Source organism: Neofelis nebulosa, chromosome 9 (genome assembly GCF_028018385.1).
Source record: "Neofelis nebulosa isolate mNeoNeb1 chromosome 9, mNeoNeb1.pri, whole genome shotgun sequence".
NCBI lineage: Eukaryota > Metazoa > Chordata > Mammalia > Carnivora > Felidae > Neofelis > Neofelis nebulosa.
Window position 1 is genome coordinate 95,290,916 of NC_080790.1, and position 14,077 is coordinate 95,304,992.

The 14,077-nt window shown below is 37.0% G+C and overlaps 1 protein-coding gene across 2 annotated transcripts in view; it reads right to left on the bottom strand.

Annotated features, from left to right (window-relative positions):
- Nucleotides 1–14,077, bottom strand: part of XRN2 (5'-3' exoribonuclease 2) — a 77,316-nt gene that overhangs the window by 43,748 nt on the left and 19,491 nt on the right. The window contains exons 7-16 of one of the 2 annotated variants that reach the window (XM_058684739.1): nucleotides 13,877–13,949; nucleotides 13,698–13,748; nucleotides 13,081–13,238; nucleotides 11,989–12,063; nucleotides 11,769–11,902; nucleotides 11,612–11,669; nucleotides 11,421–11,528; nucleotides 7,029–7,073; nucleotides 5,273–5,404; nucleotides 1,555–1,673 (exon numbers count right to left, since the gene is read on the bottom strand). In XM_058684739.1, the coding sequence (XP_058540722.1) occupies nucleotides 1,555–1,673; nucleotides 5,273–5,404; nucleotides 7,029–7,073; nucleotides 11,421–11,528; nucleotides 11,612–11,669; nucleotides 11,769–11,902; nucleotides 11,989–12,063; nucleotides 13,081–13,238; nucleotides 13,698–13,748; nucleotides 13,877–13,949 (953 nt within the window). The remainder of the gene's footprint in view (nucleotides 1–1,554; nucleotides 1,674–5,272; nucleotides 5,405–7,028; nucleotides 7,074–11,420; nucleotides 11,529–11,611; nucleotides 11,670–11,768; nucleotides 11,903–11,988; nucleotides 12,064–13,080; nucleotides 13,239–13,697; nucleotides 13,749–13,876; nucleotides 13,950–14,077) is intronic. The other variant, XM_058684741.1, reaches the window with a different exon arrangement.

A 14,077-nucleotide genomic window follows, 5' to 3' on the forward strand; every position in this document is an offset into this window, starting at 1 on the left:
ATGTTTATATCTACTTTCCCCATCCGTGGGCCTTATTATTCTTTCAGCTAAGAGCTGTTGGCTTAAGGGAAGGACACATAAACACACATATGCATGTTCTGGTAAAACTTAGAAGTAGGTTCACTTCTAATTCACTAAATTCTCATTTGCCACTGACAATACATGTGAACTATACGTTTTTCACTCAAAAGTATATATATATATTTTTAAGTACTCATTTTTCATTCTCTGAAAGATTTAAACATTTTATCGAAGAACACAAAGAAGCCAAAGAACACTAAAAAAACAAATCAAGACAGATCAAGAACATCAAGATGATTCTCATTAAGGGCTATTTTCTACCATGTGCCACATCTTACAAATTGCAGTCATGTTCCAGAATACACCACATCAATTTTAATTCCCTCCCACCTGCCCCAAGGATTCACAGGACATCACTTAGGAGAAATACCCTCTATGATGCGGACTGTAATTGTTTTACAGAAAATATTAATGAAATACATGTTAAGGGTCCCAAGCATTTCTTAATAGAAGCAGTTCTACCTTGACTATTCTCAGCACCGGGATTACACAATAAAGTACTAATAAATCAAGTTAACTATTAAGCTGGTATTGATCAAGATGGCTACACAATAAAACAGAAAACATACTCTAAGAGGAAAATCCAGAGTTGCAGAAACAGAGGATCAGGTAAATGTTCAATCACAAGTCACCAAAGATCTCAGAATCTGACATCAAAGGACGTTAGGAAAATACAGAACCATATATGACACTTGAGAAGTTTCTCATCATAAATGCAAACATACCATCCACGTCCTATAAAAGAAGCATGAGTTGTGGACCACTATTGTTTAACTTTGAAATATATCATTTTGCTAAATTCTTAATTAGTTACAATCATTCAGATTGTTTGCCTTTTGCACTTGGAACACAGGGTTGAAATACGGATTTAATTACATGAGAGGCTGTTAATCTTACATAATGATCTCAAATCTCTGGATAAAGAATCAAAATTTCTCATTACAAATTTCAAGTATACAGCTAAAGGGAAACTTCCCTGTCATGAAATGTAATTGTACAGATCGAAGTCTGTGGTTTTAAAAAATATACATGTTTATCTCTTTTGCATATTTCATTTGAGGAAGAACCTTTCCAACTGAGATTAAAGCAAACTATATTAAGTATCCAAGTGTAACTGAACTTTCTGTGTTAAGCAGCCTGAAGATTTAATCTCAAAACAGTAACATTCAGATCACATAGTCAGAGCTAAACACCTCATGTCTAGCCGATCCAGTGCCTGGTCTCAGAGGGAAAAGTGGCTTGGAGGACAAAAACCTGCACGCATACTAATCTAGATACTTAGGTTTAACAGCTATAGCTTACATATCTCACTGGAATTTACTGACTATTCTAACCCTCCACATTAATTACTGGTGGATAAAAAGATCACAGGCAAGCATCTGAAGGCAATGCTGCTCTAAGCTAAATAGCATTAATTAGACAGCATCTATTTCAGCAATTTGATAACAAAGTGTTACCAAAAAATGGTTTCACCTGACATTATCCTCTGGCTCAGGTTCACTGTCACTGTCTTCTGCTTTTCGCTTAATTCCTCCTATCGGAGATGGGGAGCCATCAGAAGTGAAACTTGTATTAGGAGACACTGAAGGACTCTGCAAACAATTATAACATTACAGAGAAAGGATTTAATTATTCATTTCACACAAGAAGTTACATCCAACTGCTGTTACAATCATGTTTCATGATAATACATTTTTTAAAGCTATTAAATAGATATGGTAAACATTTAGAAAATACAAAGACTGATCTTGGCCTACGCCACTTCTTCAAAAAAGAATAATATAGTTCCAAGCTTCCTATGCTTAAACTCAAAAGAATCTGAACATTATTAGAATAAAAATTATTTCAGAAGAAAAAAGAATTTAATCTTATAAATTTTTAAAAATTATAGGGCTTGATTATTTTTTCTTTGGTGGTTCCTCACATTATGAATTCACAACCACTTTATACCAAACAAATAGCAAAGTTGGGAGGGGGAAAATATAAATACATAAATTAATAATATACAATATAATCAATGCTGGAGACAACGAAGTTAAATGGTAAGTGCTCAACCTCACGCAACCATCAGGAAATCAACAGTTTAAAGACACTCTGCCAGGTAAGTGATAAAATTATTGATAATGTTTTAAAATTCAATGCACAAGTAAAAATCTATCAGTAACTTAGAAAAATGGAGATTTAGTATTTCAAAGACTTGGATACCAGTTTAAATTCAGTATTATCTTCCCTTTGTAACTAACTCAGGAAACACAGTGAACACTCTAAAGTATTTCAGTATTTCATTAAAAAATTAAAATTTTCGGGGCGCCTGGGTGGCGCGGTCGGTTAAGCGTCCGACTTCAGCCAGGTCACGATCTCGCGGTCCGTGAGTTCGAGCCCCGCGTCAGGCTCTGGGCTGATGGCTCGGAGCCTGGAGCCTGTTTCCGATTCTGTGTCTCCCTCTCTCTCTGCCCCTCCCCCGTTCATGCTCTGTCTCTCTCTGTCCCAAAAATAAATAAAAAACGTTGAAAAAAAAAATTTTTTTTTTAAAAATTAAAATTTTCTGCAACTTTAGTTTTTAATGTTATGACCAAAAACACAAGTGGCAGAAAAGGTTTTAATGATAAGGTTTTTCTTCTGTTATACAGAGTATATTAGATGTTGTGAGTAAACTCAATTATTTTTAAATTACTTTATGAATGTAGTTTACACCATAGGTCAAAAAAAGTTACAACAAAGCAGAGCTTATAACTTTCTTTTAAAAATGTATAATTTCCATTTTTTTCATGATACTATATGGCCAATACATTAAAAAAACACACAAAACTATAAAAATAAATTCAGGAAGGTGCGGTTGTACTTGAAACTGAGATGGGTATTTTCAGTCAGACAGATCTGAGTTTGAAATACCAAGTCCAACCTTTATAGGTTATACAGCCTTAGACAATTTACCTCTGTTAGCCTCAACCTGAAATGGGATAATGTTCTCTTTGGAGGTTATTGCAAGGATTAAAGGAAAATGATATGAACGATACGTATGAAAGATCAACAACACAGGCTGCCTACATAGCGTAAGGTGGGTCACCTTTCAAGAAGTCATCACTTTTATTTTTCAGAGTCCAGAGTGCTCACCATTACACAATGGAACCGCTTATCACTTTTATTTTTCAAACCCAACACTAAATCCATTTGGATTAAATTATGAGATGATATTCACAGCAATCATCTAAGTACAAAGAAGTTGGATAAAAAGCAAACTTTCCCAAACTGACAAACAAGATAAAAAAAAAAACAAACAGAAAACTATCTTTAGATAACAAATACAACCACAACGGAAAACAAAAAAGAAGTAGCTTGTTCTTTAATACCAAATCTCTACTGCTCTCTTTTTGCTCTCTACCAACAAAAATAGTCTTTCCTGAACATACCAGATTTATACCAATTTATTCAAATTCCTTTTTAAAAAACTCTTTTTTGCAATCAAATCTTATCAAATGGCTGCAGATATAGTCAAACCATACTTTTCAGAATGCAAAACTTAAAAACACAGATTTATGAGGAAACAGAAGCCAGCTAGTAAAACATTAACAACGTTGACCATCAAGTAGACACTACTCAATACTGGACATGTCCAACAGCTTTAAAAAAAAAAAAAAAAAAAAAAAGCACAAACTCTGTAACTCAAAAGGCACCCTTTAAATGAACTGGTAATTCAGCCTTGTGATTTCCTTAAATTTATAACATCCTAGATGAAAAACCCTCTACGCCAAGACTCCAACAGAAATAACTGTGTCAAGGGGAATTAAGATAGGATCAAATAAGCAACCTAATCACCAATCTCCCTACTCCTACTCCCATGGCAGACATTATTAATCAATGGTGGGTCTAGTCCTGTGGAGCTTTAGTATGATACTGGAATCCTTCTCAAAGCAATCACAGCTGGCCAAGTTTAACTCTGCCGTACTCCCTGAGATTAAGAAAAAAAGCACTGTATCATCAACATGGTGTCTGACAATACAAGTCACTTAGTTCCACTCTGTGGAGAAGGCAGTCACTATTAAATGATGGACATCAGCCTTTTCTGTTCTATTCAAGTGTCTCATCGCAATCCTTCACTGACCCTCCATATCCCACTGTTAATGGTGAAAGGAATAAGACAAGAACACAAAAATCAAACAGAACAAAAAACAGAACAGAAACCCAGGCTGCTTCTCTCAGGAGATGCAAAATCTCAGTTCCCAAATTCGAAATCTAAGGTTCTAAAACTTCAAAATGGAAACTGGCGAGAATATAAATCAGTCTCCTAGTATGGCAAAGATTCCACAAACAGGACTGCCCTGTAATAAAGGATTTGAGCATCAATAGGATAACAGAATAATGAAACTTAAATATCAAAACTTATACAATTTCCTTGAATATATAACAAAAATTTAATTAGATCTCAAGCCTTACAAAACATATTTCCTCTCTCTATAGTACACATTTTCTCTCTTATGCCTACCAACCTGAAATAAGCAATCGTTTTGATTATTTGCTGTCCTTCAATTCGTGGTCTGTTCCCTCACCCCTGCTGCTGCCCTGTCATGTGCTCTGTGCTCAGTGTTGCCACTGAACAACAGGAAGCTACTGGACAGAGTACAGCCTTGCTGGCTGAGATGATCTGCTTCTTCAGTTTGGATCACCAAGTTTAAACAAGGAAGGACTGCAGGTGGCAAATCCATTCAGTTCCTGAGTTTCTAAGTACAGAGCAACCAGAATTTGGATAGCGAGAGCTACCTTAAAATATATATTCAAATCTATTCCATGCCTGAGTTGGAGGGTAAGGGTTTGGGCAGTGAGAAGTGCTTATATTTGACAGACTGGGATTATTCTGTAAAATGTCTATAACTGATCCCTGGAAAGAAAGGGGAAAACCCATTTTTCTCTCTTGTCCCCTTCAAGCTTCTAGCACCCAGTACCTCTGGTTGCATTACAGAAACCCTACAGCCTCTTAGCTATCTATATTTGCATGCATTTTCTTTTCTTTCATGTTATTTAGATATTTACATATTGATAATCATGGATTCAGCAAAGTTAAAAATATCTCAAGGCAAAAGAAATTGAGAAAACTACAAAACAACTCCAGGCTGAGTGACAAAATTCACACACAACTGCAAGAGACCTCTGATGGTCACCACTTTTCAATGCCACATGAAAGTAAGTCACTTACAGAGTTATTCTGCATCCTCATTTCATAGGCTGCTTGTCTTGGATTACTGGCTACTTGAGAACCTGGTGAATTTCTTGAACCCAAGGCATGTGGGGTTAATATTCCACCAGGAGAGAAAGCTGGTTGATCTCTCTAACATAAGTGGAAACAAATGTAGAAATTAAAATTACATCACAACACAGATGACAGGAAGAAAAGAAGGCAATGGAACAGGATTCTCACTGTAAGCACTTAAAGGAGGAACTGGATTTCTGTTAGCATTTACAAACTGTTAGCACAATTTGATCTGATGGTAACTCACCCTGTAAACAATATTCTGTAACATTTAATAACTGTTTTAAAAGTACATAATACACTGTTCTGATACACAGAATCTACTCATGTCTCATTAAGCTATTCTACGATTCCTGACAATTTCAAGACACATTCAAGAAACAATTTCAGGCACAGGAAAATAATATAACTATTAAGGTTAAAAAAACTACTCAAGAGTTTAATCTATACTTAGGAAAAACCATTTTTATTTACCCTTCACCTTGCTAGAATTTAACTCTTCACTTCCAATTAGAGCTGTAATTAGTGACAGTTGTGGCTGACTGATACAACACACTTGTTACACAAGTACTGACTGAAAGAAAATAGCAATACATAAGGTAGAAATCAAATATGCCCCTCTGAATCTAGTGGTTTTGAACATACCTCTAACAATAAGGAACTCTACTTTTCTCCCTTCCAGAGTCCCCAACTTGCTTACTTCTAATAAAATATAAAAATAAATGGGGTGCCTGGGTGGCTCGGTCGGTTAAGCATCTGATTCTTGATCTCAGCTCAGGTTATGATCTCACGGTTCGTAGGTTCAAGCCCCGCATCAGGCTCTACGCTGTCAGCACAGACTGTGGGATTGTGTCCTTCTCTCTCTGCTTCTCCCCGACTTGCTCTCTATCTCTCTCTCAAAATAAATAAAAATAAACTTAAAAAATATAATAATAATAGTAATAATAATAAAAGGCAGTCCTTAAACTCCATGAGTTTAAAATCTAGTAAAGAAGCAAGAAAAATAAGAACTAAAGAAGTAACTACAGAGCATTATGCAAGAAGTAAGAAAACAAATATCACAAGCAAAAGCAGCAGAGTTCAGAGAAAGGACTGCTAATCCTGGATGAGGGTGGAGTCCTTAAGAGAGGCCCTGGTGGAAAAGCTAAGATGTGAGGGAGTCGTGAAGTCAGAAATCCACTCAGAGCTTGCAAGTGCAGGCAATGCTCTGAGTCAGGAGGGACGTGATACATTCAGAAGACAGGAGGGAAAAGCCGGGCAGCTACAATCAGACCGGATCAGAGTACGTTCTGCATGCCAGACTGAGACAGAAGTGGGTTCTGAGGGGACTACAAAAATCACTGGTCATTTCCAAGCAGAGAAACAACAGTTTCAGGAAGATTAACTTGACAGATGTAGACAGAATGCAGTAACTTTTAAGAGGATATAAAGGGTTGACTGCTTTTATTACACAAACAATACCTGATAATGACAAAAAAATTCAAATAGCTAAGTGCCCCATGCCCATCAAGTGCATCCTTTCAGACTCCAGAGCTTAGAAAAAACACTAGCATTCTTTCTCTAGGCAAGACAGCAGCTGGGTAGACATTACATCCCTAACCAACTCCTATTAGAGAAGAAATAAAGCAACTGCAAAGAACATCTTTCCCCCAAACTGTAAACTTATGCTATTGCCCATCTTACGAAATTAATTAAAACTCACCTTCATTCTCTTTCTTTTTTCTTTCTGTCGTCTTCTAAAACTGTCCTAAAAGTATAAAATCCACATATTCTGTCAAATAATTACACAAAAATGTCAGAGTTAAACATTACCAGGAATGATTTGGGAAACAATTTAAGTTTTAAAGGAAGACCCCAGAAACCTAGACATATATAATTAAACTAGGCAATGGACCATATGTTCAAAGTGCTGTTTATCAGAACCTTTGACGGACACAGATCATTCTAAATGGAGTTTAGATATAATTTGTTCCTCTTAATTTTTTTCACTTAAGCTTTTGACATCATTTCAGGAAAGAATGCAAGTCATGACAAAGACTCTTGGTCTCACCCTGGAGCAAATAGGCTGTCAATATGGAGAAGATGCAAGTAAGAAAACAAAAAATTCTAAGTTTTAGCTGAATACAGTTAATAACCAAGATGTCCATTTAAAAACAAACTGACAATTTAATAATGAGCTTGTGTTACCTAAAAAGGGCTTGACAGTTCCTAATTCTGTAGCATGCATGGCACAGAGTGGGTAAAGAGAGAAGTGGGGCTCTATACAAACATCACCTCCCTGCCCCACACACCAGGTTCTAAGAAGTCAATCTAATGAAAGAAAGGAAGGAAATTCAGATGTCTGCCCTGCTCATTCTGAGCCAATTTAATCCACAAGAAAGGGTCCACTCTGCATGGATTCTTCCCCTCTGCTCATTTTCAAAATGTAGTCACGGTTTCAATTAAACAGGATTTGGGGTTGATCTTGTTTCCCACTAACTGTTTGGCCATTCAAAGGCCTCCCTGGCCCCAGCATTCCTCCCATGCCCAAGATTCTGTGAGAATCAAGGCACTGGAATGTCAATTGGGGTTCTATGACAGCCCAAAACAGGGGCTAGAATTACTGTACTGACCGCCACCTTACTAGCTGCACTTCTCTGCCCTTCCAGATCAGTAATGCCAACTGCAAAATAACATCCTTAATAAGATCTTTAATTTGTACTTTCTGTCAAAAGAGAAGCTGAATGTTGGATATATGGTGAATGACTACCTTAAAACCTCCGAAGATATGAAATGCACCAATTTCTTTAAACAAGATTTCCTCTCCATCTTTAATGAAATGTCTCTTATCTAGGGCACCAATGAGCTACAGACTGTAAAATTCCCTAGTCAGTTTTCAGTCCACATCTGACCATGACTCTCCATCTTGAATCATGCTCTTCACTTGGGTTCCCAGCCACTACACTCACCTGGTTCTCCTCTTTCACTCTTGCTGCACGCCTTTGCTCCTTGACTCCCCAACCTCTAATGTTAGTGTTCCTCTGTGCCTAATACTTGGACTTTTCTACTCTCATGAGAATAGTCATCTGGTCTCATGGCTTTAAACACCATCTAAATGGTGATGAGTCTCCAACCAGGACCTCTCCACCACCTCCTAGTCTTCTTTATCAGTTACTCAGACCATTTTTCAACTGCTCAGACAAAAATGCCTTGGAGTCATTCTTGATACCTTTGCTTCTCTCAACCTAACATCAGCCAATCCAGTGGCTCTACCAAAAAACATATTCAAATTTCAACTACCTCTTATCATCTCCACTGCCACCATGCTGGCTCCCTTGGATTGCTGCAAAAGAGCCTCCTACCTAGGCTCACTACTTCCATATAGTCTCAATACAGCAGCTAGAGTGATCAATCCTTTCACAACATGTGCCAGATCTTGTTACTTCTATACTCAAAGCCCTCCACTGATGTAGAATGAAAGCTAAGTCCTCATAATGACCTACAGGATCTTCCCAGAATGGGCCCTGAATCATTGTTCTGATCTCTTCTCCTGTCACTTCCCTCTTGTTTCCTCTGCTCTTGACATACTGGGTCCTTACTGTTCTGTCAACATCCTAGGTACACTACCTACAGCTTCTGCACAGCCTATTCCCCCCCGGCTTGAAATGCTCTTCTTACAAACACCTGTATAGTTTACTTCTTCACATTGTTAAGGTCTTTATTCAAAGTCATCTGTCAGTGAGGCCTTCTCTAATCACCTTTTCTAGAACTGCAATGACCTCATATCCACCTTCCCAGATATTTTCTCACCTGCTTTAATTTTCTTCATGGCACTCATCACTAACATATTACATACTTTACTTAGTTTTTGTGCTTATTGTCCACTTCTGGAAGAATGTAAGCTCCATAAGATCAGGAACTTTTGTCAGCTTTTTTGTATTTTTTGTTATATCAATGACACTCAGAATACTATCTGGCACATGATAAATACTTAATAAATATTTGCTGAGTATTTGCTGAATAAATGAGCATTTGTGAGGTAAAAGACAAACATAAAAGCTTATAAAATAAAAAGCATCACCTTCAACTGCTCAATTTTAGTAACAAATATTGAAGCATCACTTTTCTACCATCTATTTTGTGCTATGAACTCTTCTGGAAATCAGTCAAAAGCCACAGACACACTTTCCAGGAAAAAACATATACCCGGATACTTTTACATTGAATTTCTGAGGGTTCATAAATTTCCCCAAAGACCAACCTTGCTGATGAACACTTTATGATGTCAAGGAACACCAAAAAAGATCCAAAGCTGTAAAATACCCTCTCTGCTAGTCCAGTTGGAAACCATATTAAGTATTTTGGTATCTATCAAATCCCATAATCCTGCTCTAATGCCAAATATCACCAATATTTATTAGTACAAAGTCTGCTAAAGCCATGTACAAGCGCGGTTTTAATAAAAGTTTTTATATCAAGTAGTACACAGTACATACGGTTTTTTTCTTAAGCGTAAATGGAAGTGGGTCAAGTGGAGCCACTGTAATTGTTGATGATTTAATTAAAAATGGCTATTCTGGTAGACATTTGATATCCCAAAGTTAGTTCTGTTATTTGAACCTTACATGTGAAAATTTCTTGCCACCACAGTGGATTACCAAGTACCAAAGGCTTTGGAAGGAATGCTTACAGTCCACTCACTTTGCTACATAAAATGGTACCCAAAGTTCTAAGAAAGAGATCACCAGCTACAGTAAAGAAAGTTGAAGAAAATATTGTCAGATATAATGACATGTTTGAATCTGACAGGAGGTCACAAAGCAACGTAGCAATATTACTATATTGCTATTTGCTCAAAATAGGCCTATGAATTCGCTTAAGATCTGAAAGGACTTCCTTCATTCTCTAAGAAGCTATTATCTGCTCATTTTACCCACTGTTTGCCTTGCCCCCCTTAACCCTCCCCCACAACCATCCTCCAAGCCCCTCTGCCTTCAGGCTGCTGCCCTTCCTCCTCACTGACTTCGAGGGCCTCCAAACCCCTGGCCACAGACCAGGGGCCTGTCTTTTTTTTTTTTTTTTTTTTTTTTTTTAATTAACTTGTTCTATTTTCAACTTTTTAAAATTTACATCCAAATTAGTTAGCATATAGTGCAAAAATGATTTCAGGACTAGATTCCTTAGTGAGGGGCCTGTCCATTTTTCTTGGACACCTCAGACAACACAAATGGCTTCTCTTCTCTTTAGGGATTTCCTCCCCTCTCTCTAGAACTGGTCCCTCTCCCTCCTTAAATGTCCACATTTCTCAAGGTTTCTGCTGGAGGCACTTTCACTCCACACAGGCTCCCAGGGACTTCAAGTTCACACCCATAGCTTGAAGTACCCCCCACCTGCTAATTAATAGTTCTCCAATCTCCTTTCAAAAGACTTCTGCCCTGAGCTTTACACAAATCCATCTAATTGCTTCATGGACTTTTTCCTCTCCAGTGTCCTACGGCCTCTCAAACTTAGTATCTCCAAAATCAATTCAATTTCCACCTTGTCCCCACCCTAACCTGCTCTACCCCAAGTGCTTGCACCAGGAATCTCCCAACTGCCTGAGCCAGAAACCCAGACTTCTCACCTAAGCATTTACCCTATCACATGTAATCAATTTCCAAGTGCTTCCAAGTGCTTCTGCCTTGGCAGATGCAGTCCAACCCTGATTCCCTACACTCTACTACCAGAGTACAAAGTTCCTTGGTCTTAACCTGTCTTCCAGGGCATAAATATTTTCTATAAAACATGGCAGCCACAAGTTCAATCCCAGCATTCTTCTAATGTTGGCATCCTCATTTCATAGCCTACTGATCAGACAGGTGTTTAGATTTATATCTTAAGATCATGAAGAAAGAAAAAATTACAATGCAACTCACACAGTGTACAATACACAGTTCCACACAGCAAGCATCACAACCTTTATAAAATAAAGCACTGACCACTCATGATTATGTTGGTGTTTGATACACTATAATAATATAAGAACGCACTCAAAGAGGTTAAAAGTACAATCACAGGATCATCATAGCCTATTAGAGACAGGAGCAATTTAGCTACTGCAATAGAAACACTTTACCTCATCATCTTTTCTCTTTTTAAAAATGCTATCCTCAACTTCACCAACTGCTAACATGATCATCTGTACTCTTTGCAGATTGACATAACCACTTTCTGTAAGGTAACCCTGTAAGTGATAAAATACATGTAAAATGATCTTCTTATAAAAGCAAATACTTCTGTTTTGAAATTATTCAAGAGTGAACTTACCCCAGTTTTGTGTACCACATTTTTGTATATGTTAACCAAACGGTCAATTGCACCTTCCCTGCCACCAGGAAACAAACATTACGCATTAGGACCAGTGTGCACTGTAAAGGCAAGACGGCTAAAACACTAGTGTGAAAACTTACACAAACACACATACCTAATTTCTAATGATGGCAGGTGAGGAAGGAAGTCATTTCCCACAAAGAAGCACATGAAGACCCAGTCATCAATGCTCCTCTCGACATCAAATGTGAATGGTAGGCTGGCCATGGTGAGCTCTCTTTCCAAATACTACAACGAGAAAGAAATGCTGCCATTATAGCTATCAAAAGCCACCCTGCTTCAGAGCACCGATCCCAATGTTTATTGCTACATACCTCACGAAGAACATTAAGACGAAGGAAGATAAATTCTCCTTCTGCACAAGGAAGACTATCTGCAAGTTCATCATGCTGCAGGAAAGTGAATCAAGATTAAACAAGTATACTCTAAACTTTCTCATTTTTCCCAACTCAATAAATATTGTGACTTTCTCTAAAGAGAAATTTTACAAGTATTTAAAAAAAATGGAACTCACCAAACCATCTTAAAAAATTATCCATAATCCCAATCACACCTAGACCAGGGATCAGCAAACGCTTTTGCAAAAGACCAGATAGTAAACATTTTAGCCTACAGGACACACACATGGTCTCTGTTGCATATTCTTTCATGTTTTTCTTTTTACAACTCTTTAAAAATGTAAATACCATTCTTAGATCATTTGTCAAATCTGGAGGGCTGTAGCTTATCAACCCCGACCTAGAGCCAGCCAATATTAACATTTCAAGGTATATGCCTCTAGACCCTCCTCTGTGAATATATAGTATATTTTTTACCTTCTTTTTTCACTCAGCATGTCTTTTAAAGAGGCACCATATTCTTAAATCAGATAAAAATCCATTCAAAGGGGACTGAATATAATCAAGTGACAAGTGAACCCAAAATATGTAGGAACTAGAGGTAACTTAAAAGTATCAAGATTAATATATTTGATTTATACTTCTTTTTAAGAAAAATAACCATTTGAAACAAATACTTCTACAAACAAATCATGTGCAAGAAGTGTTATTAATAGGAGACCTAAGACTCGTGTAGATATAATAAGCTATGTTAGAAAAAACGGAGAGTAGAAAGAATGAATGCATGCATGCTTTTCAAACCGTGTTTCCTTTAAAGAGTTCCGAAAGACACATTTCTGTGAGGGGTAACAGAGCAAGTAGGTAAAAACTGAATCAACTAGTCGGTGCTCTTTAAAGTCTTTTTTTTATCCATTTTAAAAATGAAGCAACCTGAATATACTTAATGCCATTGAACTGTAAACTTAAAAATGGTTAAAATAGTATATTTTATGTTACATAGACTTTATTACAACAAAAAATAAAACAGAAAAATTTTAAATGACAGAACTAACATCTCAAAGTTCTTACCTTTCCCTTCTTTTCTCTTGGCAAACCTTCACAGTCCTTGACCTCATGTCCAAACTGATTACAAAGACCACATGGTTTGGGTTTGTTTGGTTTGAATTCTTCTCTAATGATGGTAAAGTTGGGTTCGTGTGTAGCAAGGCCGAGCATAATGAGATCAGCTATCAATCAACAATGACAAAACACTGAACAGTGAGCACTTTGAGAAGACCCTACCACAAACAACGATAGAGGACACCACCATGACAGAAGACACCAACACAAAGAAAAGCCCAAACACATAAATAGAAGTGGCAAAGCCAAAAAGCCAAAACTTCTTAGTTGTTCTCAGCTAACAAGTTGTCCTCCAGACACATGGGCACAGAATGTGGACTACCATTCAAGAGTCAACACTTGGGGAAACCTTCCATTTGAACAGTATGTGCAGCAGTATCAAAAGATTGAAAAATATATAAATAAACATTAATCACAGATTAAACAATACCAGTTCCTTCTCAAACATAAAATAAGCAAGGCATTTTAGAATTTCCAGGCAATCATGAATAATCCATTACTACACACAAACCCATCAGCTTGTTTTGCTTTAATCCAAGTGAATCAAACCCAAAGAATAAACTTACCATCTGCTCCACATAAGCAATGATGAGTGTTTGGGTCATGGTTAGGCTGGGCTAAAGAGGGGGGAGAAAGATGTATTATATTTTTATAAATGTGTTTTATAGCACAGGAATGTATTTTCTATACAGTGGTTTATCTTTTTAATAGAACATATAACATAATATTTATAAGGAAGTTTTACCTCTTTGTCGTCTAATATAATCCATGATTTTGTGTTCTCCTTCACCAGGAGCACTAGCATCAGATAAAATAACCTATAAAAAACAGTTTTTAACACTTTCAGTTCATCTCCAATTTTCTAGCACAAAAAAATCAAAATTGAATACCTTAAAATAAATTGGGATAATTCTACTAAGATAGTGTCATTAACTGGGAAATTTTC